General features: G+C 43.2%; 1 protein-coding gene across 1 annotated transcript in view; it reads left to right on the top strand.

Annotated features, from left to right (window-relative positions):
- xrcc5 (X-ray repair complementing defective repair in Chinese hamster cells 5) overlaps window positions 1-22,927 on the top strand; it is a 307,464-nt gene that overhangs the window by 92,564 nt on the left and 191,973 nt on the right. Inside the window, exons 5-7 of the mRNA XM_043694532.1 lie at window positions 10,348-10,470; window positions 15,608-15,611; window positions 21,175-21,194. Coding sequence (XP_043550467.1) covers window positions 10,348-10,470; window positions 15,608-15,611; window positions 21,175-21,194 — 147 coding nt within the window. The remainder of the gene's footprint in view (window positions 1-10,347; window positions 10,471-15,607; window positions 15,612-21,174; window positions 21,195-22,927) is intronic.

Genomic DNA, 22,927 nt, shown 5'->3' with positions numbered 1-22,927 from the left:
TTCGTTACGGGCAAAGGTAGAGGCCGAAATCAGGAGGCTGGAAAGCAAAGGAGTCACCAAAGCAGTGCAGTTTGTGGAAGGGCAGTACTAGTTCTACCAATTGTGAAGCCTGATGGCTTGGTTCACCTTTGTAAGGATTTTAAGTGAATAGTAAAACTCTTCTCGCAATTGGACAAATACCCAATCCCTTGCATGGAGGACTTGTATGCAAAACTGGAGGGCAGGGTTATCCTTCATGGAGCTGAGTTAACCTTCAGCTCCAATTGCGCCTAGATGAGGATTCCCAGAAGTATACCACAATTAATACCCTAAGGAACAAAAATGGAAATTGCTGTAAAGGCTCAGCAGGTCTGGCAGTATCTGTGGAGAGAAACCAATTAACATTTTGGGTTGTGTGACCCTTCCTCGGAACTGATGGTAGCTAGAAAAATGTTGCTTTATATGTAGAAGATAGGTTGAGGGGAAGGGGTAAGGAGTAAATGACAGATGGGGATAGAGACCAAGGAGAGAGAAGAGGAACAGTTAGACAGACAAAGGGGTGGACATTCCACCCTGACCTTAAATTTACCTGGACCATCTCTGACACCTCCCTCCCCTTCCTGGACCTCTCCATCTCCATCAGTGACGACCGACTTGACACTGACATTTTCTACAAACCCACCGACTCCCACAGCTACCTGGATTATACCTCTTCCCATCCTACCTCTTGCAAAAATGCCATCCCGTATTCCCAATTCCTCCGCCTCCGCCATAACTGCTCCCAGGAGGAGCGGTTCCACCATAGAACACACCTTTCAATTTCCACTGTTACATTTATTATGCATCGTCACAGTATCCTACCTGAATGGACTCTCTTCCATTCTCTTAGCTTACCTCCCGATCGCATCTGCTCTAATGATGAGGCATATAGCGGGAGGTACCGGGGGAAAGGCGGTGCGTTATGCTCAGGAAAGTTTTGTTTTGGCAGTGAAGATTCCTGGCACCGTCAATGACAGGGCTCTCAGCAGGACCTTTACTTAAAACGATGAAAGGTTCACTGTTGTACTGAACTGAAAACCCAGTAGTCCTTGCATCTGCAAGTTCGTAAGGAAGCATAATCATCAGCCACAGGGTGGAATATAGGAGGAAGGAAGTATTGTTGCAGACTCTAAAGAAAGATATGGTTAGTCCACAGTCTGCGCGGGTCCAATCGCTACAAAATCGGCAGGGAACAATTGCACTGCAGAGATTGCAGAGAGGTTTCACGGGATGTTCCCTGAAGTGAGAGGTCTCAGCAAAAAGTTAACTTTTGTTTGGGGTCTGTGGAGCAGAAGAGGCTAAGGGGGCAATTGATGCAGACATAATGGTGAGTGATATAGACTGGGCCGATTGTGATAAATACTTCCGCGATGTAGGCATGTCTTAGACCAATTGAATTAAGGTTAAAGTGAAAAATGAAGCATTTCGCGAGGATCTGATGGAAAAGCAAATTACCCAGGGGATGGGTCAAATATGGAACATGTTGCCTGAGAGGGTAGCTTATCTCTCCACGCTTCAGGCTCTCTGCCTTTATTCCTGATGAAGGGCTTTTGCCCGAAACGTCGATTTTGCCTGTCCTCGGATGCTGCCTGAATTGCTGTGCTCTTCCAGCACCACTGATCCAGAAAGGGGTGGATAACGCTCTAGCTAGGAGGGTGAAAAGCTATTAATGGGTACTATCTTTCTTTAGGCTTTTTCTCTTTGGGCTCTATCCCCGCCTATCGTTTGCTCCTTAACCCCTCCACTAAGCCTACCTTCTGCATATAAACCAACAGTTTCCAAGCTACAGTCAGTTCTGAGGGAATGTCACTCAACCCGAAGTGTTAACTTTGATTTCCCTTCATAAATGCTGCCAGACCTGCTGAGCTTTTTTAGCAATTTCTGATTTTTGTTTCTGATTTACAATAACCACACTACTTTCAGTTTTTTAAATATCCATAATGGCAGCCAGTGCCATGTTCCAATGGATGATGGAGAACATTTTACTCCAGGTTAATGTTTACGTGGATGATGTGCCAATAACCAGGAAAACCAAGAAAGAGCTCTTGGAGAACTTGGACTTAGTGCTTAAACATTTCTCCCAGGTGGGCCTATGTCTTAGAAGGGAAAAATGTGTGTGTTCCAAGCACTTCAAGTGTCCTACTTGGGATACAGAGCCAACAAAACTGGGTTACATCCTTTGGAACACAAGTGAGGGCGTTCAAAGGTGTTCTGGCTCCCATGTCTTACTGGAGTGCTTAGGTCTTAGGTTGGTGAATTATTACAGGAAATTCATACGTAACCTGGCCTCCATCTTGGCACCCTTACATCTGCTGTTGAAAAAGAGTTAACCTTTGAAATGGTCGTGTAGCCAAGATGTAACCTTTACAGAAGTGAAAAAGCAGCTATCATCATTGAAGGTGTTAGCTCACTATGATCCCTAGTGAGATGTGGTACTGACATGCGATACCTACCCAAGTGGTATCGGGGTAGCGTTGAGGATCCAAAATTTTAATTTAGGCTGCTGTCAGAAGCAACAAATATATGTAGGTTTTTATTAACAACAAAATGGTTTTTCAATTTAAAATAGCACGACAAAATGGCTGCAAGTTATGATTTGACTTTTGAACCTGTATTGCTGCTTGTTGAATTAGCTGAAGTAGAATATAAGGCAAGCAATGGAGTCTTCATAAAATGAATACTGACACATTAATCGATCATTCGAACTAACCTTGAATTCCAAGCATAAGATGGTGATTTATGTAAATTAAGAACACTTTCCCAGGGAATATCATTGGATTAGCCTGTTGTCAATCATGTCACCATATTACAGTTGATTGGCCTTTTCTTGTAATTAAGGCTGTACTGTCTCTCAAAAAAAAATGCTTATTGTTCAATTGTAATTGCACAATTTTGGAGCTCAGAAGTTTTAACCTCTGTGTTGTTCGAAGAATTGTGTCAGGCTGTCTTACTTTATTAAACCAATGACCTTGCTTTAAATAGACCACATTCTGTTGATTCTTTTGACCAATCCGAAGACCTAGGGGTCCCGTTTGGGATCCAGATCTTCAGCATTGGCTTTCCAGTGGCCCAGCAGAGAGGAATGCCCAATACTGTATGCTTCCTGGACTTTGGCTGATGCTAAGCACAGGTAGAGAAGGAAGTTTTGGGCGGTCGTCTTTGGTATGAGAAAGTTCCACTAATACTTTGACAGATCTAAATTTGTAATAAATACAAATTATGGCCACAAATCCTTATTAGGGCTACTTAAAGAAGATAGGCCATGCCGCCCATCGTTTCAGGTCAAATTCAGCTGTGGATACAAAATGATCCTGTTATGGCAAACTAAAACAACTAGTGATAATGGGGAACACAGAAGGACCATCGCAACCAGGATTAAAACATTTCTGGATCTGGCGAGACCAGATCACTGTAGAAGATAGCATTTTATTATTGGGAGGAAGAGTGATTGTCCAGAGTCACGGTAACCATGAGATACTGATTGAACTCTACCAGGGCCATCTAGGAGTTTCCAAAATTAAGATGTTATTTTTGGTTGCCAGGATTGAATACAGACATAGCTGCGTTTGTGGGCAGTACCCAGAGTGCCAACAAGGACAGAAATTACCACCAGCAGCTCCCCACATTTGTGGGAATGCCAGGTAAACCCTGGACATGGTCCCATACAAAAGAACTATACTGGTCCTTTCGTGGGCTGAATGTTCCTAGTTATTGTGGAAGCCCATTCAAAGTGGTTGGATGTGCATGCAGTTCGTTTGGCAAGCTCAAGCAATACAGTTGAAAAGCTGCGAGCATTTTTTGCAATACCTGGACTCGCAGAAGTATAGGTCACAGACAGTGGGATGTCATTCACCGGCAGGGAATTTGAGAATTTCCTAAAGTTGAATGGCATTCAACATGTTTGGAAGCTCCATGCCACCCATTGTCCAGTAATTTGGAAAGAGCAGTCCAAATGTTGAATGCAGGCTTGGAGAAACAGTGTACATCTTCAGTTGATACTAAACTGTTCCAGTTCTTGTTCGATTATCGGACCACCCCTCAGGGATAGGTTCAGCTGAGTTGCTGATGGGGAGAAGATTCCACACCTGATATTCTCAGACCTGGGGAGAAGGGTGAAACAGCATCAGGAACACCAATGTCAGCCACATGCCTCTTCTGAGCAATAGAGGCAGTTTACTTCAGGGGACAAAGTCTGGTGCCGAGACCAAGTAAATAGCCAAGCATGGGTACAGGGTGAGGTCGACACGAGCTCAGGTCCCGTGACATACAAAGTTCAAGAAGGTGAGATGGTCCTGAACAAACATGGATCACCTGAAAGCTGCTACCTTGCAAACAGGGCAGGAGCAAAACATACATGGCACCTCAGAACAGCCAGAAAGGTTGTCAGAAACTGTGGGTTCTGTCCCTCTGTCTAGCATCGAGGAAACCTTAGAGTCGTGATGGATGCAGCTCTGAAAGCACTAGCATCAGACGAAGAGGAGGAAACAGTCCTGTAATGTTAACTTTTAACTTTATTTTTTTGATTTTCTACTTATAGTAAGAGCAATGAAAGTGCTTTACTTTAAACTTTGTTTCTCTGTATTATGACTTGTTCCTAAGTTTTGGACCTAGGTACCTTCATATCTAACATGCACCATGTGTGGCGACACTGTACACTTCTCACTGTGCATGTATACTTGTGTACTTGAATGCACGAGACAATAAAGCTTAAATCAGTATATCAAAGATTTGTTCAGAATGCTGGAAGTTGAAAGCAAAACCCATGGGAATTGTTAGTCATCATAAGTGAGTCTGAAGGGCTTATGCCCGAAATGTCGATTCGCCTGCTCCTTTGATGCTGCCTGATTTGCTGCGCTTTTCTAGCACCACATTTTTAAACTCTGATCCCCAGCATCTGCAGTCCTCACTTTCTCCTGAGAAGAAAAAAGCCACTGATCAGAATGTAACTTTATCTAAGGTCTCTAGTTGCAGTTGGTCACTGGGGTATGAGTGCAGAAGAAATACACATGGTAGATTAGAGACATAAAAGATATTATGGACCAGGCCAGACCCCTCAAAACATTTTAAGATGGTAGTCCAGACCCTAACTTTTCTGGTTGCTTCAGGCAGGTGTAAGGTGGATATCCCAGGAGCAATGCAGCTGGTCAAACCATTTGGCTTCATGTAAAACAGAATTTAATTACCCATTGCCGAAGAAAATGCAAACAAAAGAAAACAGAATTTAGAAGAAACTGATTTGAAAACCTGACCAACGCAATATCCCTCGCAACCTAACAAAGAGCTGTTCTGATTTCTTGCAACATACCATAAACACACCCCTTGGCAAAAAGATAAATTCAAACGTGGGTTCTTACAGGACTTAGAGATGGCAGAGAGAATCAGCTAGGATCATTTGCTGAAGCGTGGAACCTCTTTTCACTCCAGCAGTTTCTCTTGGTCCCTAGTTAAAAGCTAAACCTAACTAGTAAAACCCCTGAACTAGGAGAACTGGCCATCCCCCTTTCATTGTACAAGTATTTTAAAACTAACCTAAAAGCACTTTTCCCTGATTGTTGCCTTAGGCAGTATTTGTTAGCCATAATGAAAGTGGCCTTTTCCCAGACTAATCTGAACCTCTGCCTTTTACAAACCCTTTTGAAAAAAAAAGGATGACATAGAGTCATAGAGATGTACAGCATGGAAACAGACCCTTTGGTCCAAATCGTCCATGTCAACCAGATATCCTCAGTTAATCTAATTCCTTTTGCCAGCACTTGGCCCACATCCATCTAAACCCTTCATATTCATGTGCCAATTCAGATTCCTTTTAAATGTTGTAATTGTACTAGTCTCCACCACTTCCTCTGGCAGCTCATTAAATATACACACACCACCCCTTGTGTGAAAAAGTTGCCCTTAGTTCTCTTTTAAATCTTTCCCCTTTCACCCTAAACTTACACTCTCTAGTTCTGGATTCCCGCAACCCAGGGAAAAGACCTTATCTATTTACTGTATCTATTATCCTCAAGATTTTATAAACCTTTATAAAGTCACCCCTCAGCCTCCAGCACTCCTGAGGAAACAGCTCCAGTCTATTTAGCCTCTCCCTATAGCTCAAACCCTCCTATCCTTATAAATCTTTTTTGAACCCTTTCAAGTTTCACAATATCCTTCCTATAAAAGGGAGACCAGAATTGTGCACAAGATTCGAAACGTGGCCTAACCAATGTCGTGTACAGCCTCCCAACATGACCTCCCAATTACTTTACTCATTGCTCTGATCAATAAAGGAAAGCATGTTAAATGCCTTCTTCACTATCCTATTTACCTGAGACTCCAGCATTGTCACAAGGGTTTTTATTGAAAGGCAAGATAACTCCATTTCATTCAAAGGCAGCATTAAAGCTGATAACTCTTTAAAGGCATTGAGGGGCTAGTTAAATGTTTTCTTGTACTGGAGAGAAATTATAACCTAGACTAGTAGTATTATTGCTAGACTACTAATGCAGAGACCCATTAGTGTTCTGGGGATCTGGATTTGAATCCCACCACAGAAAAATCCATCTAGTTCACTAATATCCTTATCAGCTCTGGCTTACATGTGACTTCGGACCCACAGCCTCTGGGCAATTAGGGAATGGCAATAAATACTGGCCTAGCCAGTAAAGCTCACAAGCTGTAAATGAATGAATAAAATACAGGACACTGGTGAGACTGCATGCGTGCACTGTATTGTTTACCTTATTTGACGAAAAATGTTAAAGCATTGGAGGTTGTTTGGAGGAGGTTTAAGAGTTGAAATGGATAGGTTATTTTGAGGAAAGGCAGGATAGTCTAGGCTTATTTTCACTGGAATTTAGAAGAGTACGGCACGGTGGCACAGTGGTTAGCACTGCTGCCTCACAGCGCCGGAGACCTGGGTTCAATTCCCGCCTCAGGCGACTGACTGTGTGGAGTTTGCACGTTCTCCCCGTGTCTGCGTGGGTTTCCTCCGGGTGCTCCGATTTCCTCCCACAGTCCAAAGATGTGCAGGTTAGGTGAATTGGCCATGCTAAATTGCCCGTAGTGTTAGGTAAGGGGTAAATGTAGGGGTATGGGTGGGTTGCGCTTCGGCGGGTCGGTGTGGACTTGTTGGGCCGAAGGGCCTGTTTCCACACTGTAATGTAATCTAAAAAAAAGAGTAAGCGGTGCATTGATTAATGTTGAGGGATCGTACAATCTATAACTAGGGGTTGCTTTTTACAACTGAAGAGATACCGTTTTAAAATAAAGATTAGGCAACTTTTTCTTTGAGGTTTGAGAGTCTTTGGAACTCATTCTGAAAAGGCAGTGGAAGCAGAGTTCTTGAATATTTTATGGCAGAGGCAAATTGATTCTTGTTACACATGAGGTTGAAAGGTTATTGGAGGTAGGTGAGACGGTGGATTTAGATTTGAATCAGCCACTGAATGGTGCAGCAAGTTCAAGATGCAGAATGGCTTATTCCTGATTTGTATGTTCATACATTTATATTTGCACACAATTGTAGAAGCTGATAGGAAAGGTCAACTAGACAGTTAATAAAGTACATGGAATGCAGCCTTCATAGAGGAGATGAAAGATGAGGCATTTGATTAAATATATTGTGACGATACTGTGCCTTTAAGAGTTGTGTTCTATTCTGTTTCTCTTGCAGAGTGGTTTGGTCGCATTGGTGCCAAGGTGTCTCTTCCCAGCAGGCAGTTTGTAAATAGCTATGGGTTTCTCCTAGAGTAAGACAAAAGACTTCGGTAGGCAAATCAGGCTTACACAGACTCAGAGGACTTCAGTTGTGCTTTCAGTTGTTTTTTTTTTGTTACATAGCTGCTGGAGACAGCTAGAGTTGTCTCTGCTGCTAGGTTGAAGACTTAGAGAGTTTTCATGTTTGAAATCAGAAGGGTCAGATTGTTTCTTTGTTTTTTTTCTATTGGACAGAGAGACAGCATATAAGAATAATAACTGTTCTGCTACATTGCATTTTGCAAAAGAGTATGTTAGTGGGATGCTGCCTGTATTGGAACATTTGATGATTAGTGGTTCAATAATATACTGTCTTGTTAAGTATGTCAAAGTTATAAAGATATATGGATTCTTTTTTGCATTTTAATTAGAATCAAGTGTATTTTGACTAAAGCTTAGTGATAGACCAATTGAATCATATCTGGAGAACAGTGCATTATACTTCCTTGTAAAATAAAATAAAAATTACCGAATAGGCTATCTCTGTAATATGTTTTGAGGGGGAAATTGGCCTGGTCTCTGACAAACTGGGGACTCATCAGGGGTCAAAATCTCTCATTCTAGGTTGGGTTTAGGATTATTGGATTCAAAGTGTGGGAAACGAAGCTCACTGTTCAATAATTTCAGTCAGAGTCAAATTCTGAAGCAGCCTTTATTCATACGTTCTTGCAAGCCCAGGTGACCACAAACTAGGCACACTTCTGAACAATTTTATTGCACATTCATACAGTTTTCTATGAGCCCCTGTGTACCTCCCCTTTTGCGTCATATGTATTGCACTGTGCATCTGCTAATCTAATTGGCTTACCACATATGTCTGTGGCCTGTTTATAGCATGCAACCCCCCCTTGATAGCTGGGTCTTATTACTTTTGCTGACGCAACACTGAGTCTTATTTAGTTATCTTGTTCATACTAACTCCCTATGTGCGTGACAATTGCAATTGTCATGTCAATACATCTGTTTCTACCAGTCGACCACCTTCCTTTTCGGTTTGTTATTTCTTGGTATACACCCTCATGATTCGGCCTTGCGATTTTTGCAGAAACAACATTTGCAAGCGCCTCTCACAAAAGACAGTGTGTAGTGAGTGTTGGTGTTCTCTTTTAGAGTCATAGAGTTATAGAGATGTACAGCATGGAAAGAGACCCTTCGGTCCAACCTGTCCACGCCGACCAGTCCCAACCCAATCTAGTCCCACCTGCCAGCACCTGGCCCATATCCCTCCAAACCCTTCCTATTCATATACCCATCCAAATGCCTCTTAAATATTTTAATTGTACCAGCCTCCATCACTTCCTCTGGCAGCTCATTCCATACACGTACCACCCACTGCGTGAAAAAGTTTCCCCTTAGGTCTCTTTTATATCTTTCCCTCTAGTTCTGGACTCCCTGATCCCAGAGAAAAGACTTTGTTTATTTATCCTATCCATGCCCCTCTATAAGGTCACCCCTCAGCCTCCGACGTTCCAGGGAAAACAACCCTAGCCCGTTCAGCTTCTCCCTATATGTTGTATTTGGTTGGTTTAAATAGAGAATCCTTGTTCAATCCTGGCTCTTTCAGTTGCTGATAATTTCCTGGGTATGGAAGAAGTCACTTGGGGTGGTTTAAAGAAAGTGAGTAAAACAAAACTTTTGGAGTCTTTGTATATATTTAAGGCTGAAATAGAAAGATCCTAACTCAACAGAGAAAGCAAGTGTTAAGGGGAAAACACAGGAAAGTGAACATGGTTTTATTGAATGGAGGAGCAGGCTCAGGGAGCCAAATAGCCGACTCCTTTTCCTATTTCTTATGATCATAAACAATGAGAAACTTTCCAATGGCTCATTTTCCAACTGTGTTGAATAATTTCGAGTCATGAACTCTGTACCCCATTATGGATTAATTCTTTTCTTGCCATGTGCTGATTTTCATTTGTACAAATGTTTGTATTGTTCTGGCATTCACAGTCACTCTAATGAAATGCTTTAGGTAAAAACAATGACTGCAGATGCTGGAAACCAGATTCTGGATTTGAATGGTGCTGGAAGAGCACAGCAGTTCAGGCAGCATCCGAGGAGCAGTAAAATCGACGTTTTGGGCAAAAGCCCTTCCATTCTGCTACAACCATTCCCACTCTGCCTCTTGTTCCATGATACTTTTGTCACATGATCTTTCTGAGCCACTACCAGATCCCAGACCTTCACTTTTCTGAATACCACTCTCCCAAATTTAAAGCGCATATAATCCATGACATTTCCACTTGATTCAAATGTTGCCTTTTCTTTTGCCTCTCTTCACAGATACTGCCAGACTTGCTGAGTATTTTCAGAATCTTGTTTTCATTGCAGACTTGTAGTCTCTGATTGCTTTTTTTTGTTTTAGATTAGGTGCAGGTTTTGTGGAGCATTCAGCTGTTCGGCTAAATAATCTGGCTCTTTGTGTACTTTCAATTCTTTCTATGTATATTGGTTCCACGCCTATGAACATTTAAAACTCTTAAAGCAACTGGGAATTCTAAAACCACATAGAATTGCTAAGCAGCCTGATCCTGCACTTTCCTGATATGATTTGGCTGTACTCAATTAGTTTTATTTCATTTTGTCTTTCAGGGGAAAGAAGTATGACAAGTTACATATTGCAGTATTCACCGATCTGAACAGTCCTTTCAGTTCCGACCAGTTTGATGCCATAATAAGTAGCATGAAAAAATTTGGAATCACACTGCAGTTCTTGTGAGTATTGATCATTGTATTCTGTTCAGATCCAGTGTGTGTTTGGTAAGATCGGCCTCCAGTTGGGGGCAGAGAGTTGTGTGATAGCAGTAGCTCAGTAACATCTCTGTTTTAAGCGTACTGAATTACTGAGTTTCAAAGCCCTTTGGGGTGGAGAATTCCAAAGATTCACTATCCTCTTAATGAAGAAATTTCTCTGGTTCCTAAATTTGCAGAATCACAGAATTGTGTAGGAGCAAAAGGAGGTCATTTGGCCCATTGGACCTAGGTATATAGAACATAGAACAGTACAGCGCAGAACCTGCCCTTTGGCCCTTGATGTTGCACCGACCTGAGAACTAATCTAGACACATCTCCCTACACTATCCAATCATCATCCATAGGCTTATCCATGAATTGTTTAAGTGCCCCTAATGTGGCTGAGTTAACTATATTGACAGGCAGGGTATTCCATGCCCTCACCACTCTCTGAGTAAAAAACCTACCTCTGACATCTGTCTTAAATCTATCACCCCTCAATTTGTAGCTATGTCCCGTCGTACAAGCCAATGTCATCATCCTAGGAAAAACACTCTCACTGTCCATCCTATTGTAATCCTCTGATCATTGTGTATGATTATTAAAGTCCCTCTTAGCCACCTTCTCTCCAATGAGAAGAGATCCAAGTCTCTCAGCCTCTCCTCATAAGACCCTCACTGCAGACAAGGCAACATCCTAGTAAATCTCCTCTGCACCTTTTCCAATGCTTCCACATCCTTTCTGTAATGGGGTGACCAGAACTGTACACAATATTACAAGTGCGGCAGCACTAGCATTTTGTACAGTTGCAGCATGACATCACGGCTCCAGAACTCAATCCCTCTACCAATAAAATTTACACATCATATGCCTTCTTAACAGCATAGAACATTACAGCGCAGTACAGGTCCTTTGGCCCTCGATGTTTCGCCGACCTGTCGTGCCAATCTCAAGCCCATCTAACCTACACTATTCCATGTATGTCCATATGCTTGTCCAATGACGACTTAAATGTATGGCGAATCTACTACTGTTGCAGGCAAAACATTCCATACCCTTACTACTCTCTGAGTAAAAATCTTTGAGGAGAAAGTGAGGTCTGCAGATGCTGGAGATCAGAGCTGGAAATGTGTTGCTGGAAAAGCGCAGCAGGTCAGGCAGCATCCAGGGAACAGGAGAATCGACGTTTCGGGCATAAGCCCTTCTTCAGGAATGAGGAAACTCATTCCTGAAGAAGGGCTTATGTCCGAAACGTCGATTCTCCTGTTCCCTGGATGCTGCCTGACCTGCTGCGCTTTTCCAGCAACACATTTCCAGCTACTCTCTGAGTAAAGAAACTACCTCTGACATCTGTCCTATATCTATCACCCCTCAATTTAAAACTATGCCCCCTTGTGCTCGCCATCACCATACTTGGAAAAAGGCTCTCCCTGTCCACCCTATCTAACCCTCTGATTATCTTATATGTCTCTATTAAGTCACCTCTCGACCTCCTTCTCTCTAACAAAAACAGCCTCAAGTCCCTCAGCCTTTCCTCACAAGACCTTCCCTCCATACCAGATAACATTCTAGTAAATCTCCTCTGCACCTTTTCCAAAGCTTCCACATCCTTCTTATAAGGTGGTGACCAGAACTGCTCGCAATACTCCAAGTGTGGCCGCACCAGAGTTTTGTATAGCTGCAGCATAACGTCATTGTTCCAGAACTTGATCCCTCTATTAATAAAAGCTAAAACACTGTCTGCCTTCTTAACAACCCTGTCAACCTGGGTGGCAACTTTTAAGGATCTGTGTACCTGGACACCGCGATCTCTCTGCTCATCAACACTACCAAGAATCTTACCATTAGCCCAGTACTTTGCATTCCGGTTACTCCAACCAAAGTGAATCACCTCCCACTTGTCCGCATTAACCTCCATTTGCCACCTCTCAGCCCAGCTCTGCAGCTTATCTATGTCTCTCTGTAACCTGCAACATCCTTCAGCACTATCCACAACTCCACCGACCTTAGCGTCATCTGCAAATTTACTAACCCACCCTTCTACACCCTCATTCAGGTCGTTTATAAAAATGACGAACAGCAGTAAACCCAACACCGCACTATCAACCCTGGGTAGCAAATTCCGGGATCTATGTACATGGATTCCAAGATCCCTCTGGACATCCACACTACCAAGAATCTTTCCATTGACCCAGCATTCTGCCTTCCTGTTATTCTTACCAAAGTGAACCACTTTTATCTGCATCGAATTCCATTTGCCACCTCTCAGCCCAACTCTGCAGTTTGTTCAAGTCCCCCTGCAACCTGCAACATTCTTCCACACTGTCCACCACTTGACTGACTTTAGTGTCACCCATCCACCTCTGCCTGCGTTCCAGTCATTTATAAAAATGACAAACAGCAGTGTTCCCAAAACAGATCCTTGTGGCACACCAGGACTCCAGGCTGAATATTTTCCATCAACCACCACTTGCTGTCTTCTTACAGAGATTCATGTCTGATAAACCTAACTGATCTTTTTGAAGAGGTGACTAAGATAGTGGACAGGGGAGGAACAATGGATGTTGTTTATGTGGGTTACCAAAAGGTATTTGATAAAGTTGCTATCAGAGACTGGAATTGAGGGAAAATTACTGAAATGGCTGGAAAAATGACTGAGTAGCAAATAACAAAAAGTAGGGATAATGGGTAGGTACTCAAATTGGCAAGATATGACCAGTGATCTCACAGGATCTGTGTTAGGGCCTCAATCATTCACATTACAGTAGCACCTCGACTTACGAACTTAATCTGTTCCGGGACCCGGTTCGCGAACTGAAACAATTTTTCCCATTGTTTGGATAGTGTAAGAATGCTTGGACAGCTGTTCACAGCGCACGCGCCAAAGACGAACTGAATGAGATCACGTGGGGCCCGAGAGCTTTTGCGTTCAACAAGCGTGTTGCAAAGCAGAACAATGAAACCACATGGGCTTTTTGCGTTCGTACCTTTGTTCGTACCTTGAATTTCGTACGTATGTTGAAGTAAAATTTTACGTACAATCCTGTTCGTAAACCGATTTGTACATGAACGGGGTCGTTAGTATGTCGAGGCGCTACTGTATTTATTAATGACTTCGATAATGGCATAAAAAGTCATCAATCCAAATTTGCAGATGACACAAAATTAGGCAGCATTGCAGACAATGTAGATGGACAGTATAAAATTATAAATGGATATAGATAGACTAAGTGAATGGGCAAAGCTAGCAGATGGAGTTCAATCTAAGCAGGTGTAAGGTTGTCCATTTTGAACCTCAGAAGCACTGATCAAGGTATTTTTGAAATGGCATGAAGTTAAATACAGTGGATATCCAAAGAGGCTTGGGAGTTCAGGTGTATAGATCTTTAAAATATCAGTTTTCAAATGCAGAAAATAATCAGGAAAGTTAATGGAATGCTGGCCTTGATCTCTAGAGGCGAAAGTGAGGACTTCCAAAATGTCTTTGATAAGGTGTCTCACAGGAGGCTGCTGAGTAAAATGAGGGCCCATGGTGTTCGAGGTGAGCTACTGGCATGCCTTAAAGATTAGGTATCTGACAGAAGGCAGAGAGTTGGAATAAAAGATTCTTTTTTGGAATGGAAGCCAGTGACAAATGATGTCCTGCTGAGTTCAGTGTTGGAGCTGCAGCTGTTCATTTTATATATTAATAATCTGGATGAAGGGACTGGGGGCATTCTGGTGAAATTTGCCGATGATATGAAGTTAGGTGGACAGACAGGAGTATTGAGGAGGTGGGAGATTAGGTAAGAGTGAGGTGCTGCTGAAAATGCACAGCAGGTCATGCAGCATCAGAGGAGCAGGAAAATTGACGTTTCTGGCAAAAGCCATTCATCAGCCCTCATTCCTGATGAAGGGCTTTTGCTGCCTGACCTGCTCTGCTTTTCTAGCACCACACTCTTGACTCTTTAACTCTCGAGGACTAGAGCACAAGAACTTGGAATACTGTGGGCAGATCTGGTTGCCACCCATTTGGAAAGACATATTGACCTTGAAAGGAGTACAAGAATGATACCTGAACTTAAGGGGCTACGTTATGAGGAGAGATTATACAAATTAAGCCTCTAGAATTTAGAAGATTAAGGGGGTGGTATGATTGAAGCTTTCAAAAAGAAAAGACAAGGTTGATCAAGGTAGATTATTTCTACTGATTTGGGATTCTAGAACTAGGGGACATTGTCTGAGAATTAGGGTCAGCCAGTTAAGGAGGTGTTAGGAACGACATCTCGATGTAAAGAGTGCAGATGTTTGGAACTCTGTTCACAAATGGCAGTAGATAATGGATTAGTTGTTAATTTAAAGCTGACATAAATATATTTTTGTTGAGGATCCTAGGATTGTATTCATTGGAGTTTAGAAGATTAGGGGGAGATCTAATAGAAACTTACAAGATAATACATGGCTTGGAAAGGGTGGACGCTAGGAAATTGTTTCCGTTAGGCGAGGAGACTAGGACCCGTGGTCACAGCCTTAGAATTAGAGGGGGTAAATTCAGAACAGAAATGCAGAGACATTTCTTCAGCCAGAGAGTGGTGGGCCTGTGGAATTCATTGCCGCAGAGTGCAGTGGTGGCCGGGACGCCAAATGTCTTCAAGGCAGAGATTGATAAATTCTTGATGTCACAAGGAAGTATGGGCTACGGGGAGAATGCAGGTAAGTGGAGTTGAAATGCCCATCAGCCGTGATTGAATGGCGGAGCGGACTCGATGGGCCGAATGGCCTTATTTCCACTCCTATGTCTGATGGTCTTAAGGTAAATAGGTCAGAGATAGATATATAGAGTTAGGTTATAATCAGTCATGATCTCATTGAATGATGGAACAAGCTCAAGAGGCTGAATAGACTACTTCAGTTCTTTTGTTCAAACAAGCATCGTGACCTCGTGCCAATCTTCTGCTTTTACCCCATATCTTTGCTGACTATTGCAATCAATATAGTTATCCAGTACCCTGTTAAATGATTCAATTGAATCTGCCTCCACCACATTTCCAGGCTATCCAATATATATATAATATCCCATACTTGGGCAATTTTCCACAATGTTAGGTTGGTGCCAGTGTTTGTAACTGTATTGAAGGAGCTTGGTTAGGGCTGGATATATATATATATCGTTCCATATCCTAAAAATTTTTTTCTGACATCATCCTTGCTTCTGTTGCACATTAATTTAAATCTATGCCCTCTCGGTCTTTTCTCACTTATAAGTGGAAACAGCTTCTCCTTATCTACTCTGACCAGCCTGCTCATGGTCTTAAAAACCTATCTCTGATTTCTTGTCAGACTTCGAGAGCCTTTTTCCTCAGATGGTGATAGCTAGCACGAGGGGACATAGCTTTAAATTGAGGGGTGATAGATATAGGACAGATGCCAGAGGTAGATTCTTTACTCAGAGTGTAGTAGGGTGTGGAACGCACTGCCTGCAACAGTAGTAGACTCGCCAACTTTAAGGGCATTTAAATGGTCATTGGATAGACATATAGATGAAAATGGAATAGTGTGGGATAGATGGGCTTCACATTGGTTCCACAGGTCGGCACAACATTGAAGGCCGAAGAGCCTGTACTGTGCTGTAATGTTCTATGTTCTATAAACCTCTTGCCTTTTACTTTAAAATTATGACCCCTCATTCTGACACTTAACTAAAGGGGACAGCTGCTTATCATCGAACCCTAGCCAAGCTCCTTCAATACAGTTACAACACTGGCACCGATCTCACATTGTGGAAAATTGCCCAAGTATGGTCCTGTCCACAAAAAAGCAGGACAAATTTAATCCTCTTTTTGAAGTACTTGCCGCGTATATCCCCCTTAAACTTTCCTGAAGAAGGGCTTATGCCCGAAATGTCGATTCTCCTGCTCCTTGGATGCTGCCTGACCTGCTGCGCTTTTCCAGCAACACATTTTTCAGCTCTGATCTCCAGCATCTGCAGTCCTCACTTTCTTCTACAAATTTAATCTAGCCAGTTACCGCCCCATCAGTCTACTCTCGATCATCCGTAAAGATGTGTCATCAACGATGCTATGAAGTAACACTTGCTCAGCAATAACCTGCTCAATAATGCCCAGTTTGGATTTCACAAGGGCCACTCAGCTCCTCATCACCTTACAAAGAACAAAGAAAGTTTACAGCCCAGGAACAGGCCCTTTGGCCCTCCAAGACTGAGCCGATCCAAATGTACTGTCTAAACCTGTTGGTCAATTCCTATGCATCTGTATTCCTTTGCTCCCCACCTACTCATGCATCTGTCCAGGTGCATCTTAAATGAAACTACTGTGCCTGCTTCTATCACCTCTGCTGGCAATGTGTTCCAGACACGCACCACCCTCTTTTTGAAGTACTTGCCGCGTATATCCCCCTTAAACTTTCCACCTCTCACCTTGAAAGCGTGACCTCTTGTTATTGAATCCTTCACCCTGGGAAAAAGCTTGTCTTTATCCATCCTGTCTATACCCTTCATGATTTTGTAAATCACATTCAAGTCCTCTCTCAATCTCCTTTTTTCTAATGATAATAAACCTAACTTCATAGCTAGCACCTTCCGTACCAGGCAACGTGCTTGTAAACCTTCTCTGCACCCCCTCCAAAGCGTCCACATCCTTTTGGTGATGTGGCGACCAGAACTGTACACAGTATTGTAAATGCGGCCAAACCAATGTCTTGCACAATTTTAACATGACTTGCCAGCTCTTATACTCAATACCCCATCCGATGAAGGCAAGCATACCATATGCCTTCTTGACCACTCTATCCACCTGTGCAGCAACCTTCAGGGTACAATGGACCTGCACTCCCAGAACTCTCTGCTCATTAACTTTTCCCAAGGCTCTTCCGTTCATTGTATAATTCGCTCTAGAATTAGTCTTGCCGAAATGCATCACCTCACATTTGTCTGGATTGAAATCCATCTTTCACTTTTCCGCCCAACTCTCCAGTCTTACCATATCCTCCTGTATTCTCTGACAGTCCCTTATGCTTTCTGCTGCTCCACCAAACTTCGTGTCATCTGCAAACTTGCTAAACATACCAACAATGCCCTCTTCCAGATCACTTATGTATATTACAAACAACAGTGGCCCCAACACTGACCCCTGTGGAACACCACTGGTCACCTTTCTCCTTTTCGAGAAACTCCCTTCAACTTCTCCCTCCCTTCTCCCTCCCTTCTCTGTCTCCTGTTGCTCAACCAGTTCTTTATCCACCTAGCTAGAACACCCTGCACACCATGTGACTTCACTTTCTCCATTAGTCTACCGTGGGAAACCTTATCAAACGCCTTACTAAAGTCCATGTGTATGACATCAACAACCCTTCCTTCATCTATCAAATTGGTCACTTCCTCGAATAACTCTATTAAGTTGGTAAGGCACAATCTCCCCTGCACAAAACCATGTTGTCTCTCCCTGATAAGCCCATTCTTTTCTAAATATAAATAGATCCTGTCCCTCAGTACCCTCTCCAGCAGCTTTCTCACCACCAACGTCAGGCTCACTGGCCTGTAGTTACCTGGAATATCCCTACTACCCTTCTTGTACAGGGGGACAACATGAACAACCTTCCATCCCTCCAGCACCTCACCTGTATTTAAGGATGCCACAAAGATATCTGTCAGGGCCCCAGCTATTTCCTCTCTCGCCTCCCTCAGCAACCTGGGATAGATCCCTCCCAGTCCAGGGGATTAGTCCATCTTAATAACCTCTAGCCTACCCAACACATCTTCCCTACTTATGCCAACGTGATCCAGACTAATCAAACTTCTATCTTTAATCTCAATGTTCATCATGTTCCTCTCCTCAGTGAACACTGATGCAAAGTAATCATTCAGAATCTCACCCATTCTCTCAGGTTTGACACCCAGCCTTCCTTCATTATCCTTTAGTGAACCAATCCTTTCTCTAGTTTGGGATTCTCCTTAATGCTGCTCGCTAAAGTTATTTCATGACCCCTTTTCGCCCGCTTGATTCCTAGTTTAAGACTTGTTCTACTCTTCCGATATTCCTCAAGGACCTGTTCTGTTCTTAGTTGCCTAGACCTAATATACGCTTCCCTTTTCCTCTTGGCTAGTCGTACAATTTCTCCTGTCATCCATGGTTCATGAATCTTGCCGTTCCTATCCTCTGCCTTCAATGGGACATGCTTATCCTGTACTATCTTTAACCTATCTTTGAAAGCATCTCACGTATCAAATATGGGCTTCCCTTCAAATAGCTGTGTCCAATCCACATTTCCTAGCTTCTGCCTAATTTTGATATAATTGGCCTTGGCCCAGTTTAGTACTCTTCCCTTAGGACAACTCTCATCTTTATATATGAGTATTCTAAAACTTACAGAATTGTGGTCATTGTTCCCAAAGAAATCCCCCACCTCAGCTTCTACCACCTGTCCTGGCTCGTTCCTTTTCCAAGTCCAGTATGGCCTCTTCCCTTGTTGGTCTATTGACATACTGCTCTAGAAAACTCTCCTGGACACTTCTTACAAATTCTACCCTATCCAGACTCTGACGCTAAGTGTATCCCAGTCAATGTTGGGAAAATTAAAATCTCCTATAACCACTACCCTATTGCCTCTATATCTTTCCATAATCTGTTTATCTATTTGTTCCTCTACCTACGCTCACTGTTGGGTGGTCTGTAATACAGCCCCAACAATGTAACTGCACCCTTCTTATTTCTCAGCTCCACCACATAATGCCTCACTACCCAAAACCTCCATAGTATCCTCCTTTAGCACAGCTGTGATATCATCCCTGACCAGCATTGCAACTCCACCCCCCCCTTTTACTTACCTCCCTGTCATGTCTGAAGTGTCCATATCCTAGAACGTTTAGTTGCCAATCATCATGCCCTTTTCTTCAGCCAAGTCTCTGTGATTGCAATAACGTCATACTCCCAGGCACCAATCCAAGCCCTGAGTTCATCTGCCTTACACACTATACTCCTTGCATTAAAGTAGATGCATTTCAGGCCACCAGATTTTTTGCGTTCATCTGCTCTCTGCCTCCTCTTCCCTTTATTAATGCTATCTTCATGATTCATATAGTCTTCAGTCTCCACCTCGCTGCCTACTTTTTTTTTCTTCTGGCTCCCAGCCCCCTGCCACATTAGTTTAAAACCTCCCCAACAGCAGGAGAAAATATTCCCCCAAGGACATTGGTTCTGGTCTGGTTCAGATGTAGACCATCCATTTTGTAATAGTCCCACCTTCCCCAGAACCGGTCCCAATGTCCAACAAATCTGAACCTGTCCCTCCTACACCATCGCTCAAGCCATGTGTTCATCCTGCCTATTGTTTCATTTCTACCCTGGCTAGCACATGGCACTAATAGTAATCCTGAGGTCAATATCTTTGAAGTCCTCCTCTTTAACTTCTCTCTTAGCTTCCTGAATTCTTCTTTCAAGACCTTACCTCGTTTTCTACTTATATCGTTGGTGCCTATATGCACCAAGCCAACTGGCTGTTTACCCTCCCCCTTTAGAATGCTCTGCAGCTGATTGGTGACATCCCTGACCCAATCACCTGCGAGGCAACATACCATCCAGGAGTCCTGTTTTCGGCCACAGAACCACCTATCTACTCCCCTCACAATAGAATCCCCTATGACTGTGGCCCTATGAGTCTTTTTCCCACCCTTCCGAAAAGTAGTACCATGATCTCTGCTGCCCTCTCCTGGTGAGCCATCTCCCTCAACAGTATCCAAAACGGTATACCTGTTTTGGAGGGATATGACCATAGGGGATACCTGCACTGCCTACCTACTCTTTTGCTGCCTTTTAGTCACCCTCAGCAATTGTCTCCCTCAGCAATTCTAACCTGCGGTGTGACCAGTTCACTAAACGTGCTACCACAACCTCCACATCATCGTGGATGCTCCACAGTGAGTCCATCCGCAGCCCCAGAGCCGTCATGCAGTCAAACGAGCTACAAATGGACACACTTCTTGCAAGTGTAAGAGTCAAGAATGTCAGACACGTTCCTAAGCTCCCACGTCAAGAAGAGGTACATGCCATGGGTCTGAGGTCCCCTGCCATTGTAAGCTTAGCTTTATATGAACTAACTAAAACCAAACTATGCACTTAAATATATAAAAAAGAAAGATAAAGAAAAAGTAAAAGCCTTACCTTACTGAGTCTTTTTCTTCCTGTTAAAGGAGGGGGGCAGGAGGGAGATCTGGTTTAGCCACAGCCCAAGTATAAATTAAGCCCTTACCTTCCCGGCTGTCCTCGCTTCACCTCACTTTCTCTCCTCGCCGTTCTGTCAAAATGGAGGCCCGACACCTGAGCCTTTGTTCAAACCTGGACAATAGTGCTGAATTCCAGAGGTGATGTGAGAGTGGCAGCCCTTGACATGAAGTCTGCATTTGACTGAGTGTGGCATCAAGGAGCCACAACAAAACTGGAATCAATGGGTAATAGGGGAAATCTCCCTGTTGGTTGGAGTCGTAGCTGGCACATAACGTTGTGGTGACTTGTTGGAGGTGAATCATCTCAGCTCCAGGACACCTCTGCAGATATTTCTCAGGATAATGGTCTTGGCCCAATCATCTTCAGCAGCTTCATTAATGACCTTCCTTCCATCCTAAGGTCAGAATTGGGGATGTATGCCAATGTTGCACAATGTTCAGCACCATTCTTGTCTCCTTGTGTATTGAAGCCATTCACAAATACAACAAGATCTGGACAAGATCCAGGCTTGGGCTGACAAGTGTCAAGTAACATTTGCACCACACAAATGTCAGGCAATGATCATCTCTAATAAGAAACAATCTAACCACTGCTCTTTGACATTCAGCAGTGTTTACCATCACTGAATCCCCCACTATCAATATCCTTGGTATTACTATTGACCAGAAGTCCAACTGGAATTAAAACAAAAACAGTGGTTGTAAGATCAGGTCAGAGGCAAGGAATACTGCAGCGAGTAACTCATCTTCTGACTCCCCAGAGCTTCCCATGCTCTCGACTTGCCTGGAAGGCTGCAACATCAATAACATTCAAGAAGCTTGATGCCATCCAGGACAAAGCAGCCTGCCTGATTGGTACCACATCTATTCCCTCCACTAATGATGATTAGTAGCAGCAGTGTGTACTATTTACAAAACAAACCAAAGATCCTTAGACAGCACCTTCCAAAATAACAACCACTTCCATCTAGAAGGACAAGGAACACCACCACCTGCAAGTTCCCCTCCAAGTCACTCATCATTCCAACTTGAAAATGTATCGTCATCATTCACTGTCACTGGGTCAAACTGGAATTCCCTCCAGTCAACCTATAGAACGTAGATGCAGTGGTTCAAGAATGCAGTTCACACCACCTTCTCGAGGACAGCTTGGGGTGGGCAATAAGTGTTGGCCATCCAGCGATGCCCACGTCCCACAACTGAATAAAAGAAAACCCTGTCCATCCCCCTCAATCTTATCCACCTCAATGAGATCCCCTCCCTCACCCTTCTGTGTTCCAAAGAAGCAGCCCATGGCTATCTAGCCTCTCTTCATAACTAAAATGCACATTCCAAGGTAACATCCTAGTGAATCTCCTCAGCATCACCTCCAATATGATCACAACATTCCTATACTGAGATGACTATAATGGCATACAGTACTCCTACTGTGGCCGAGCCAATGTTTTGTACAGCTCCAACATAACCTCCCGGCTCGTATAATCTATACTTCGTTACGCCTTCTTTATCTCTCTTAGTAACTTGGACTGCCACCTTCAAAAAATCTATGGACATGCACCCAAATGTCCATCTGTTCCTCTGAGGTTCCTAGTGCCCTGACGTTCATTGAGCACTCCTTTGTCATGTTCCTTTTTCCAACGTGCATTACGTTACACTTTTCAGGGTTAAATTCCATCTGATACTGATCTACCCATCTGACCAACCCATCTATACCTTCATGTAATCTAAAGCCCTTTTTCCTCACTATTAATCACCTGGCCAATCTTACAATCATACATTCATAAGATATAGGAGCAGAAGTAGGCCATTCAGCCAATTGAGTCTGGTCCTCAATTCTAACATGGCTGATATGCTCCTCACCCCCATTTTCCTGCCTTCTCCCCATAACCCTTCAATCCATTACTCATTGAAAATCTGTCTAACTCTTCATTAAATTTACTCACTGGATTAGAGTGGTGCTGGAAAAACACAGCAGTTCAGGCAGGAAAGTCGACGTTTGGGCAAAAGCATTTCATCAGGAATAAAAGCAGAGTTCCTGAAGGGTGGAGAGATAAATGAGAGGAGGGTGGGGTGGGGGTGGGGGTGGGGGGAAGTGATCTAATTGAGGTATACAAAATTATAAAAGATATAAACAAGAGTAGATCTTGAGAAACTCCTCCTCATAGCAGACGTGTCTCAGAGCAGAGGGCACAAGTTTAAGGTGGAGAGTAAATAGTTTAGAGG

The sequence above is a fragment of the Chiloscyllium plagiosum genome, chromosome 7, assembly GCF_004010195.1.
Source record: "Chiloscyllium plagiosum isolate BGI_BamShark_2017 chromosome 7, ASM401019v2, whole genome shotgun sequence".
In the NCBI taxonomy this organism is placed as follows: Eukaryota; Metazoa; Chordata; class Chondrichthyes; order Orectolobiformes; family Hemiscylliidae; genus Chiloscyllium; species Chiloscyllium plagiosum.
This window is presented reverse-complemented; position numbering and strand designations above follow the sequence as displayed.